Here is a 12,282-nt window from a genome sequence, read left to right as displayed (position 1 = left end):
TTGGCAATTCAGGGTCTTTTGTGGTTCCATATAAATTTTAGTATTATTTGTTCTAGTTCTGTGGGAAATGTCATGGTTATTTTGATAGGGATTGCCTTAACTCTGTAGAATGCTTTGGGTAGTATGGACATTTTAACAATGTTCTTCCAATTCAAGAACACAGGATATCTTTCCATTTCTTTGTATCATTTTCAAATTCCTTCATAAATGTTTTGTAGTTAATCAGATTATAAGTCTTTCACCTCTTTTTAAATTTTTTTTTAATTTTTATTTATTTTTGGCTGTATTGGGTCTTCGTTGCTGCGCGCAGGCTTTCTCTAGTTGCAGCGAGCGGGAGCTACTCTTCATTACAATGCGTGGGCTTCTCATTGCGGTGTCTTCTCTTGTTGCAGAGCATGGGCTCTAGGCACACAGGCTTCAGTAGTTGTGGCGTGTGAGCTCAGTAGTTGTGGCTCACGGGCTCTAGAGTACAGACTCAGTAGTTGTGGCGCATGGGCTTAGTTGCTCCACGGCATGTGGGATCTTCCCAGACCAGGGCTCGAATCTATGTCCCCTGCATTGGCAGGCAGATTCTTAACCACTGCACCACCAGGGAAGCCCCTTTTACCTCTTTGGTTAAGTTTATTCCTAGGTATTTTATTCTTTTTTTTTTTTTTTTTTTTTGCGATACGCGGGCCTCTCACTGTTGTGGCCTCTCCCGTTGAGGAGCACAGGCTCCGGATGCGCAGGCTCAGCAGGCATGGCTCACGGGCCCAGCCTCTCCACGGCATGTGGGATCTTCCCAGACCGGGGCACGAACCCGTGTCCCCTGCATCAGCAAGCGGACTCTCAACCACTGCGCCACCAGGGAAGCCCATCTTTTTGATGTGATTTTAAATGGAATTATTTTCTTGCTTTCTCTTTCTGACAGTTCATTATTAGTGTATAGAAAAGCAACAGATTTCTGTGTATTAATCTTGTCTCCTGCAACTTTACTGAATTCATTTATTAGTTCTAATAGTTTTTTGGTGGAGACTTTAGGGTTTTCTATATATAGTATCATGGCATGTGCAAATAGTAACAGTTTGACTTCTTCCCTTCCAATTTGGATGCCTTTTCTTTCCTTTTCTCATCTGATTGCTGTGACTAGGATCTACCCCCCGTTTTAAATGGTGCCCTTCTCTGGACTCCCGAAGCACCTGGCTCTGTCTTTGCTATTACAGTGGTCACTGGTGTGGATTCCCCACTCCATGCCAGGTACTAAACCTGGCACTTAAAAGCTACCCCCCTCCCCCATTTTATAGGCTCAGTGAGGTGGAGTAAGAAGCTCCTCTAACATGGCTCCTGGGGGCCTCAGCAGGGCTCTGAGCCTGTCCGGCCTTTTCCCATGCATAGGAATCCAGTTCCCCCAGGACTGTGCCTTCCCTAATGAACATCAAGTTAATCAATTACCAATACAAAAAGGAGAATGGACCCACCAGTCCCCAAAGCAAAGGTGGTAGCGGAGGTGGTGGGGTGATAAGCCAGGTACCATTCTAAGACTTTACATCAGTTCACTCATTGACTTCTCACACAAGCCCTGTGCTGTTCCCCATTTACAGAAGAGGAAACTGAGGCACAGGGAAGTTAAAGAACCTTGCTTATTCCAAAGTCTGGCCCCAGAGTCTATCCTAACCCTTATCATGGTGTAGATATCAAAATAACTAGTGCTATCTGGGCAGTGTGGAATGAATCTGAATTTCATCATAAAGAGTGAAGCTTTTTCTTGGAGAAAAAGACAGGAGAAACTTAGTGCTTAAAGCATGTCTGCAATCTTATTTAGATGCTCCCACCACGAGGCAGGGCACTTTGCTTGGTAGATCTGCTGAAAAGTAAGGTACTCCTTTTGTGTAAAAATGGGGGAGGAGGAGAATATGTATTTGTATTTATACAAATAAACCCTGAAAGAATATATACAAACTAAAGAAGTTACTCTGATGGAAGTGGGGAGTATGGAGGGAGACACAGGTTAGAGGTAAGATTTTTCCCATGTATGTACTTTATTTATTTATTGCACCATGTGAATGTAAGAAGAAATTTTTAAAATTATTTTTTAATAAAAGCAAGCTGCCCCTTAACATGTGTTCCCTCTGTGGGTTCTCCCAAGGTCTCGCAGTGGCCAGCGCCCTGGTGGACATTTCTCAGCAGATGCCAATAGTATACAAAGAGAAGTCAGGAGCAGTGAGAAACCGGAAACAGCAGCCCCCTGCACAGCCTGGGACCTGCATCTGATGCTGGGGCCAGGACTCCCTGTGAGCAAGGAGTGGCGTGCCAGAGCCGTCTGCAAAGAGGGAGCAGGCAGGGAGACACTGTGCAGGGCAGAAGACTGGAAACTCTCGAAACATCCACCTCATCCGCATGTTCACAAGCTTTCTTTGACAGTTTCTCCCAACTGTGCTCCAGCATCTAACCTTTCACTTTCATATAGGAAATAATTGATTTAGTTACAGGTCCAGGGATGATCCAGTTGTTGACGGAGGAGGCCGGTGTAGAGCGAGTGAGAGAGCTAGGAATGACACTCAGGTTCACGTGTGGAAAACTGTTCTTGGGACTGTCTCAACAGTGCAAAAAACAAAGATGTAGTGTTTACAAGTAGACATTTGTCATCAGTCATTCTTGAACATGGTCTTTTAAAAACTAGTCAGATGAATTAACTTGTTTTCATCTGAAGCCTGCTATCTTTGTTAAAAGATGTGCTATTTATTCTTGCACAATTTAGGCAAATATCTCTCTTTCAGGGAGTAACTTTTTTTCTAGTTGAGAATTAATAATGGTCCATCTCTTTTGAATCATAAGATAGAAGAGGCTATTTTAAATGTCAAGGTCAGCAGTGTTACTTGGAATGCCAACTGATATAATGGGTAGTTTTCTGTAGCAACTTGATTAATTTAGTCTGAATCCATTTGAAGTTCTCTCTCTCTCTCCTCTTTCATTCCCTCCCTCTCTCTCCTTCACTTCCTCTTTATCTCTCTCTGTCTCTGTCTTTGTCTCTCTTTCTCACACTCACACACACACACACACACACACACTAAGTGCCTAGACTTTAAATAGATCTAGCAATTGGAAAGTTAGTAAGCATAAGTTTTTACATAATTGCATTCCTACATTCTTATAAAACTTAAATAGCTATCATTGGCAATCTGCTCTTTTTCTAAAACCTAATTTGCCGCCAGAAAACAGTTTTCTCACCCCGAGAAACATTTAACGTAGCAGCAGGGATTGAGAGGAAAACAGAAATGACCTAACTGTCAAAGCTCCTGTTTTTGTTGTCAAAAAGGACACTAAATAAGGCATGTTCCCACGTGCCTCCTTGCCCCAGGTCACTCTAGGCCTGATGTTTGCTTCAGCCCTTCTGGGTGCTCCTGCCAAGGCATCACAGAGGGAGGGGCTCACTCATGTTACATGTCTCCCTTGAGCCGAAAAGAGCATGACAGCACTTGGGACCCCTTAATCAAAGGGCAACTCTTTGTTCCTGTAGTCTGCTTGAGCTGGTGGGTCATTCTTCATTCTCAGGCTCAGGTGGAGTGCCAGGAGAGGGTCGGTCTCCTGTTGTCGGGCAGAACCTGCCCAAAGCCTGGAGGAGAACCTGAAGCTGTTTGCCCTCTTTCTCCTCCTCCCTAGGAGGGGCTTAGGCCTCCCATGCTCCCTCCCAGACCCAACGGGTAGCTGTGGGGAGGGCAGTGAACGATAAGGATGAAAAGCACATGGGAAAAATGGACAAGGGGAGAAAACTATGCCAAATGAAAAGTGACCAAATTGAAGTAGTGACCAAATTGAAGTGGAGCAGGCCAGTCCCTGCTCTTCTCCCCAGGGCACTGCCTGGATGGTGTGTTGTCCCCGTCCATGGTGCTCTGTATTCTGGCATTATGCAGCAGCCTCCCAAGATCTCTCTTCTGCTTCAAAACCCAGTGTTCTATGGCATTACCCTGGGGGCGTAGACCTTTAGACAACAATGCTCAAGTTTGTGAATTCGGAGAAATCAATACTCAAAAGAGCAAAAACTGTGGCATTTCACCTTTATATGCAGTGCCTAGAGAGGGAGTATGACCTCTTCCCCAACATTAACCCCACTCCCATGAAGAATTGCCTGGAAAGATGTTTTCAAGGATGTTGAACCATAAAACACTGATGCACAAAACACCTCTACTTTGAGACTTGCCTCTCAAAATGCTGCTTTTTCACATTATTGTTAAAGAGCAGATGGTTCTAGAAAAGACCCCTCCTCTTACAAGCTCCCCATGTCCCTGCCCCAGATCACAGTACCCGCAGAGAGCCTGCTGGGGACTGGTCCTTCACCCCTGTGATTACCAAAAGGCCACTGGAGAGGACCCTCCCACAAGGGAAGTCCTTGTTTGTTCAAAGGACTGGTGTTTCCTTGGCAAAGAAGCCTCCTCCCCATGGTAGTCCCATGCCTTGAAATAATAAGCACCATGTCCCATAGCCACCTGGTTATTTTCTTTTTTCTAAAAGATAATGTTTATTTTTTAAAAGGAAGGAAAGAGCAAGTGAAGTTTAATTCTGCTCCAACAGTGGAGAAACAACTGAATCCACCTGCTTCTCCTTTGCAGCCAGTAGCAAACAGCTTCCTTCAGGCTTGGGCCAGAGGAAGGGGGTGGCAGGAGAAGGAGGCACTCAGCTTAGAGTCAGTTATCAAGAGGAAGTCATGTGGAACTTCAGAGCCTGTATATAAATTAAAATAGTTATGAAAACATCGATATTGCACTTGTACATAACTATACAGTAGTGTCTGAATGTTCAGACATTTGGAGTGTACATAAAACAGAAAAATATCTTAATGTATTTTTATTAAACATAATGATGTCTGAGTTTGACCTAATATGTTTTTGTGCCATATATTGGATATCCAGGTTCAGAGAAGTCCTCTCGTTATGCCCTGATACGATAACAAAGCCACGAAAGGCATCCCCATTGTGCCCAAGTGTTCAAATGCATCTGGGACTGATTGGATAGCTTCTAAAGTAGGAATCATCTGTCAGTGCACATATGAAAATGCGGGCAGTGTGTGAAGAGACTCGAAGGCAGCCGGGATGTCTCTGCCCCTGTCATTGGCTCTGGGAGTGCATTGTAACTCTCCTGTCAGCTTCTCGGAGCAGTGGGTGCCCAGGGAAGACCAATCTTGTCCTGAGAAATGCTCCTCTTAGTCTTTAGACTCCAAGACTATACCTGTAGATCTAGTCAGATTTTCCAAAAAGGGCTTTTCCGGGCTGCATTTTGTTGTGGTTTTGTCTAAGTTATTAATGACCATTTCCCAGGACCATAGTTTACTATACTGAAAACTGGGAGTGGGATTGGGCGTGGCTGCTTTGTTGATAAATAGCTCCTGTTTCCCCATGGAGAACCTCACCCTGGCCTCCTGTCCACCTCCTGCCCCCTTCCTACACTGTTTGGGGAGAGGTCTGTGCTTCCCTGTGAGGATCACCTCTAAGTGTGGGAGGAGGTGTGCAGAGAAGGCAACCACATACTCCCTGAGCTAACCTGGAAGAAAAGCAGCCCTGGACAGAGACTGTTAGCAAAAGGCCTGATGTGCAAGATTGGAGATGCACCGGGAAATCTGGGGCAAATGGAAAGACCAGAGCACTATCTGTAGAAAAATACATTTTATCTTTCAGTGCAAATCTTGCTCCTTCAATTTAATAGAGTATATTTAGAGATGGGATGGGAGTGATTCACTTCCTTGGGTGGTGGTATCCTTTTCATTAACACCTTTGATCCTTACATTTCGTTCATTCATCCATTCATTCAACAAATATTCACTACTTACTAACAACCTAAGCTAACACTAGAGCAGTGACTGAGATGGAAAAGCTGCTCTTCAGAATTACAACAGAATCCAGCTCCTCAAACCTGTCATCCCAGGAGAACTTTCCTCGTGGTTTCTGTGAGAATTGGCCACCTGAGGATAGACCCAGGAAGGCAGAGGGTCTGGCCTCAGGCCATGTACCGGCTCTCAGCCTGAAATGTTTACCAAATTTACCAAATGGCTCAAACCATAAAAATCATCGTGATGGTTTGTAAATAGCGAAGCCCACCAAGAGACATTTCCCCTGAGTTGTCCAAATTCATAAACACCCTCGCCTGCAGGGAGACGATTTGGGAGTGCAGAGGAAAACTGGCACCTTCTCTTTTAAAGGCAATAATGGAATCGACTTTCAATAACTGAATTTGTGCACAAAGCATTCTAAACACTAGTGAAGCCTGTTTTGTTGAACTAATTTTGGCTCTGGAAATGTTTTATAGTTATTTACGGTTTTGTTTCGGGGGTTTTTGGTTTGGATTCAAGTTTAGTTTGTTAATATGTATAATTTAGCATCTGTTGCACTCATGTAAATATGGAGTAAGTATTGTAAACTATTTCATTGCTGGGGATTGTGGATGTTATACATACATTTAGGACTGCAATTTTTTGGTATTTTTTGTATTGTAAAATAACAGCTAATTTAAGCCGGAACAAGAGAATTAAGGGAGGTCTGTGCATTTTAAACACAAATGTGAAGAACCTGTATATAAACAAAAGTAAATACTATAATACAAACTTCCTTCTGAAATAAAAGTAGATCTGATAAAAATGTGGGTTTTGTTCTAAGAGTTTGATTTTGTTTCAATTATTTTTACAATTTGGTCATTAGAACCTTAAGAAAAGGGGAAAAACATGTTTTAAAAAGTTTACCAGTTTTCAGACTGCCTCAGAGGAAGCACTTGGCAGTCCATGATTGAGGTGTAAACCAACAGGGTGGGCACCTCAGACACCTCTGCGCAAAACTGAGCCCTGGAGTGTGGGAGGAGCCCTGAGCAGCTTGTGAGCAGACTCCCCAACATCCCCACTGTGGCCTACATTGCCCTCAACACACCAGTGCTGGGGACAGAGACTCATGTGTGGGACAGCTCTGCCCAGGCACCATCACGCCCATGCCAGTGCCTCGCCAGCTGCCCTTGGTCATTCAGCTACTCGTACTCTCATGGGCTCCTGCTAAACCTCAGGTATGCTGATAGGTTTAGTCCTCCATGGCCACAGCGTTGTCCTTGGTCTTGAATTTTGATGAAGTTATATGTCCATTCACAGAGTCTTGTCTGTAGGCCTTTTGCGTGCCCAGCCCCACGTTATGCGGCTCCTGCCCTCAGAACAGGGTCAGAACAGTGCATTTCAGCGCCCTGGTACAGAGTGCAAAAGGTCTAGAAGGATAAGATCGGCATAAAGTAAGTTGAGAAAGTCCAGAAGAAGCACAAGGAAGGGCTGTGGTTCATACAGGGGAGGGTGGGTGAGGCACCAGGTCCAGCCCAGGAGGCTGGAGGAGGCCTGCCTACCAGAGCTTGGGCCTCGGCCAGGGTGGGAAAGAACTGAACTAGAGGCCACTGCCAGGTTGGGGAGGACCTTGAAACTTCCGGGGAGGGTTGTGGGAGCCATCAAGTGTCTCTGGCTAGAAACCTGTGATTGAGTGATACTGGGGCAGTTTGCTACAGCATCAACAGCATCGCCCAGCCCCCTTGCAGTTAGGTTGGGGCCATAAACTGGGCTTTAGCCAAGAAATGTTGGAAGAAGTGATATATTCAAGTTCCAAACTTTGCACAAACACCATCCTCCCACATGGGACTCCCTGGAGGTCACGTGTTAAAGACACTGGAGATAATAAGGGTTCAAGTCACCACTTAAAGGCAAACCACCTGACCAGCAAGAGCTGTGTGCTGGCCTGTGCGTCTGAAAAGCAAACTTTACCGACCCACTGAGATTTGGCATTTTGGCAGCTTTTCTTACTCTTATTAATACACAAACTGGCACCTTGAAGTACAAGGCAACTATAACCAAAGCCTAAGGTATGTGGCGTTGGCTTAGTTAGTGGTGAGGCGGCAGCAATGAGAAAACAGACACAGCAGGCAGAACAGCTGGGGATCCCTGTCAGGTGGTGGCAAAACATCTGGTATGGCTATGGTGTGGATAGCTTGTTAAAGCAAACTACTTTTTTGCTGTGTTTACTGAGTTTTTTTGTTCAAGGGGAAGAAGCTGGAAGAAAAACAGAATGTGGTATATGTTGATTGTTACTGGGCAAGACAGAGTTGAGTTCCAGAAAAAAATTAGCCAGTTTACAAGCAGAAGTGAAGGGGGTGGAGAATCCTGAAATCCAGAGTTGTGAAGTGTTGGAAAAGCCAAGTAGTCTTGCTTCCAGTCTCCAAACAGTAAGACATGCTTATGAGCAAAAAAAGGCCCAGGGAGACAGTGACTTGGCCTCCGAGTAAGAATCACATAGAGGGTGTGGTCTTCCTGCTTGAGCCTCATAACCTTAAGGCCATCATCTTGAGGGGGAGTCATGTGGATAAGCAGAGAAATAAAGCAAACCTGAGAACTGTGCCCAGGAAAGAACCAGGAATGCTGTCATTGACCCTGGGCCTGCCTGGTAAATAAATAAAAAGCGTAGGTTTCTGAGGGAATTATGTTGCCAAGAAAACCATTAGCTTGACCATAAAAAAATGAGAACAGCCAACCCTGTGACTATCGAGAGTCTTAATTAGAACCACCCACAGGCGGGAGATGGTTGTGAAAGCTGTGCAAGGCAGGCCCACCACCCAGTGCCACCTCAGATGTGGCCAGAGAGCAGATTTGGGCCTGGTCGGGAACCTCCCCCACCTCGAGGCAGGGCCCGGCAGGATTTCAAAGTCCCTGTAGGCCAGTGATTGCAGTGTGTCGGCCATCCTCCTCCTGCCCATCCGGCCGCTGTGTGTCGGCCAGGCACTGTTTGGAGTCCAGGGACTTAACAGTGAACAATGCGGACCAAATCCCTGTCCTGGTGCAGTCTACAATCTAGTAGGAGAGACAAAAATAAAGACAAGGCCAGGTAATAATTTCTGTGAATCAAGGATGGGGTAGGGGTTGGGGTAGACAGTGCTGGGGGGTGTGCTGGGGGTGCTGGGGAAGGCTCTTGTGGTAAGGTGACAGTGGGGTAGAGCTCACTGAAGGAGGGAGCTGGCACATGGACACCTGGGACAAGAGTACTCCAAGTAGAGGGAGCAGCAGGTACAGAGGCCCTGAAGAGGCAGCGTGCCTGCTGGGTGTGCGCAGCAGCAAGGCATGGGGGCTGTGGGGGCAAAATGGGTCCAAGAGCAGTGGTAGGAGTTGGGGCCAGCCAGGTCCTGCAGGAAAGTAGTTCTCAGCGGTACAGAGCTTCCCCTAGGGGACATCTTGGAAAGACGAGGGGCAATTTGATTATTGCATTCAGAGGGGCACCACTATGATTTAGTTGGTGGGCCTGAAAAATTCTGTCACCAACTGCAGTGTCACTCCTAGTATCTGAGTCCCCAACCCCACACACCTCTGTGGGTTGCATCTGAACAGACATACACCTTGCAGCCCTGTATTACTAGCTGTGTGACATGCCTGGCAAGGATTCTCTTGCATCCTGTGTCCCCAACCTGAGGAAGGGACTAGACTAGATGATGCTGATGACTGTATGAAGCATGTTGCACAGGGAGCTGGGGATCCACCCTGGCTGCTGGGGCCCGTTTCCATACGCTGTAGGTCTTTCCTCCTCATTTGTGTAATCCTAGTCCCTGGAGGGCTCAGGTTCTGAGGTTTTGTACATGTTTTATCTTCTTGTGCATATACTCATCTTGATTTTCCTCTGTATCTTCTGCCTTGGACTGGAGGCTCCTTCGGGTGTGGGGTGACATGTCCCCGGCAGGACAGCTTCCCAAGACATCCTTCAACCCAGGCCTTCCCAGGCCTGCAACCCAACAAGGCAGGGCCACATATCTGCCTCCTTTCACATGCAAGCCAAGCTTACTGGCAAGTTGCCATCCAGCTGGGGACCTCTCCTGAAGCCCTGCATAGCCCCTTCCCTCCTGCCTCTCTGGAAATTTCACCCACCAGTGTCCACAATTCCTGTAAAGATAAGCCAGTTCTGTGAGTTTGGCCGCACCTGACTCAGTTGGGGTGGGTGGAGAGAGGAGGGGGGCAGTGCTTCGTACCAACCTTGCACCTTAGACAACAGGCTCCAAGCCAGAGCCGGCATTCATGAACCATGAAGTTTCCACTCATAAATCCATGGATGCTTCCAGCACCTGCCCTTCTGCCTGTCCCATCCCTAGCCACCTGCCAGCTAGAGGCTCAGTGTTGACAACAGCTAACAGAGACCCAGCCACGGGGATGAGGCCAGGGCCAGAACTACAGTTTCCCAGAATGCATGTGAAAGAGTGATAGCAAGCAGGCTACCTGGCAGGACACAGAGGCCAATACTCAGATGTGGAGCAAGGCAGGACCCTTTCATGGTTGTGGGGGCCACTGGACTCAGCTTTGAGGTGTTTGGCCAGACTCTACACGTTACGAGTCAGGACCGTTTTACATGGAAGCGACAGAAACCAAACTCAGACCACCTTAGACAACTCCATTAGTTTCCCGAGGCTGCTGTGACAAATTACCCAACCTTGGTGGCTTTAAATGACGGAAATTTATTCTCACAGCTCTAAAGGCCAAAAGTCCAAAATCATGGTGTAAGCAGAGCTGCGCTCCCCCCAGAGCAGAAGCTCTAGGTGAGAATCCATTCCTGGCCTCTTCTAGCTTCGGTGGCTGCCCACATTCCTTGGCTTGTGACCACATCACTCCTGTCTCTGCCTGTGTCTTCACAGCACCCTCTCTTCTGTATGTCTATCTAATCTCCCCCTGCCTCTCTTTAACAAAGATGCACAAGACTGCATTTACAGCTCCCTCTGATAATCCAAGACAAGTGCCTCCTCTCAAGATCCTTAATTCAATCACATCTTTTGCCATAGAAGGTAATATTCACTCTTTTGCCTACAAATAAGGTAACATCCACAGGTTCCAGGGATTAGGGTAAGGACAAATCTTTGGAGCCACCATTCAGCCCATTACAGCAACAAAACCCTACAAAAGTCAACTGTCCCAGAGGTGGCAAGACGATGGCCTCTGCATGTCACAGGGCCTTGTCCCTTCTTTTGGCTTCTATCTCCAGAGTTGGCTAGGTCCATGCCCCAGACAGCCTCAAGCCTCCCACAGGAAATGTTCACTCTGGGAAAAAAAACCAGAAAGCCAGGCTGACACGGGGGCCCTGTGACCTTTCATTTTCCCCCTGCACCCAACAAGGAAGCCTATTTTCCTTGCACGTTGTCTGATGTTAGAGGCTCCATTTGATTAAACCCCATGCCTGAGCTGGAGAGAAGTACTGAAGGAAGACAGCCAGCTGCTATGGAACAACTTTGCTATTTTCCATTACGTTCCACTCACTTTTATCTTCCCAATCTTTTGAAAGGCATATGCCTATATTTCACTCTATCTGAGTAAAAAATGGAAGTAGTAGAGTTTAACACACTCTCACATAAAGCACATAACTTAGCATTGTGTGCTTGGGCTACCACACAGTGGTGGTAAACAGGGTAAGGCAATGCTTTCACTTGACCACACACCCCCGCCCCCCCCACTCTGCTCCAGGTGTCCATTCCCACACAGGTGTAGGTGGCTGAGAACATTCCTCCTTTGTGAAGTGGGAACAGGTTAGACTCTGAGCTTCGCTCTGTCCAACACCCCTCCTTTTTCCACTGGAAAACTGTCCTTCCCATTCCATGTGATCTTGGTGGGCTGACATCACTCTCCAGGCCACAAATCCTTGGAAAGAGAAGTGCCTTTCTCTGCTGAAGAGTGCTAAAGGAGAGACTGTAGATATGGGGCTGCTGGTAGCATCCTTGCCTACCCTGTGGTGAGAGCCTATCTGGCCTCAGAGGGGAACACAGACCAGCAGGGGTAACATCATTTGAACCCCTGGAGACAGCTGTACCTGAAGCCCAAATTGCTCAGATGCCCAAGCCAGTTTGATCTGTTTGGTTCCAATCAGGAGAGTACTGGCTGAACCTGGAGGCTGGTTGACAGCTGCCCCGTGCAGTGTCTGTGGGTTTGGTATGAGTTGTTAACTACAGTCTCAGAGCCAGTGGCTCTTTTTCTGGTCAGGGCAGCCCCAGGCCTGGGCTTCGGCGTGGTCTGTACCTAACCCCTGTGGCTTAGGTCGGGTTCTCCAGAAGTGAAGCCCAAGACAGGGATTCTCAGACCATGATTTATTGGAGGGAGTGCCCTCAGGGGAACCTCTAAGTGAGGAAAGCAGGAGTGGGCAGGGGAAGGAGCTGAAGTAGGATGTGGTCTCAGCTGGGATCCAGCCTCAGCCTGATCCCAGAGGGAACTCTGAAGCATGACTGGCACACATAACTATCCCCCGAGGCACGCAGGCCAAGCCTCTGAACTCCTGCCTCAGT

At 47.1% G+C, this 12,282-nt stretch overlaps 1 protein-coding gene across 2 annotated transcripts in view; it reads left to right on the top strand.

Moving 5' to 3' along the window:
* The window catches only part of ATRN (attractin), a 176,069-nt gene extending 169,476 nt beyond the window's left edge, over window positions 1-6,593 (top strand). The window contains exon 29 of one of the 2 annotated variants that reach the window (XM_082669774.1): window positions 2,126-6,593. In XM_082669774.1, coding sequence (XP_082525900.1) covers window positions 2,126-2,453 — 328 coding nt within the window. In that variant the 3' untranslated portion in view covers window positions 2,454-6,593. The remainder of the gene's footprint in view (window positions 1-2,125) is intronic. The other variant, XM_082669772.1, reaches the window with a different exon arrangement.
* Window positions 6,594-12,282: the final 5,689 nt, after the last annotated feature.

The sequence above is a fragment of the Grampus griseus genome (assembly GCF_964374135.1).
Source record: "Grampus griseus genome assembly, chromosome: 14".
NCBI classification, from domain to species: domain Eukaryota; kingdom Metazoa; phylum Chordata; class Mammalia; order Artiodactyla; family Delphinidae; genus Grampus; species Grampus griseus.
The sequence above is the reverse complement of the archived record's forward strand: the minus strand, read 5'-3'. Positions and strand labels throughout refer to the sequence as shown.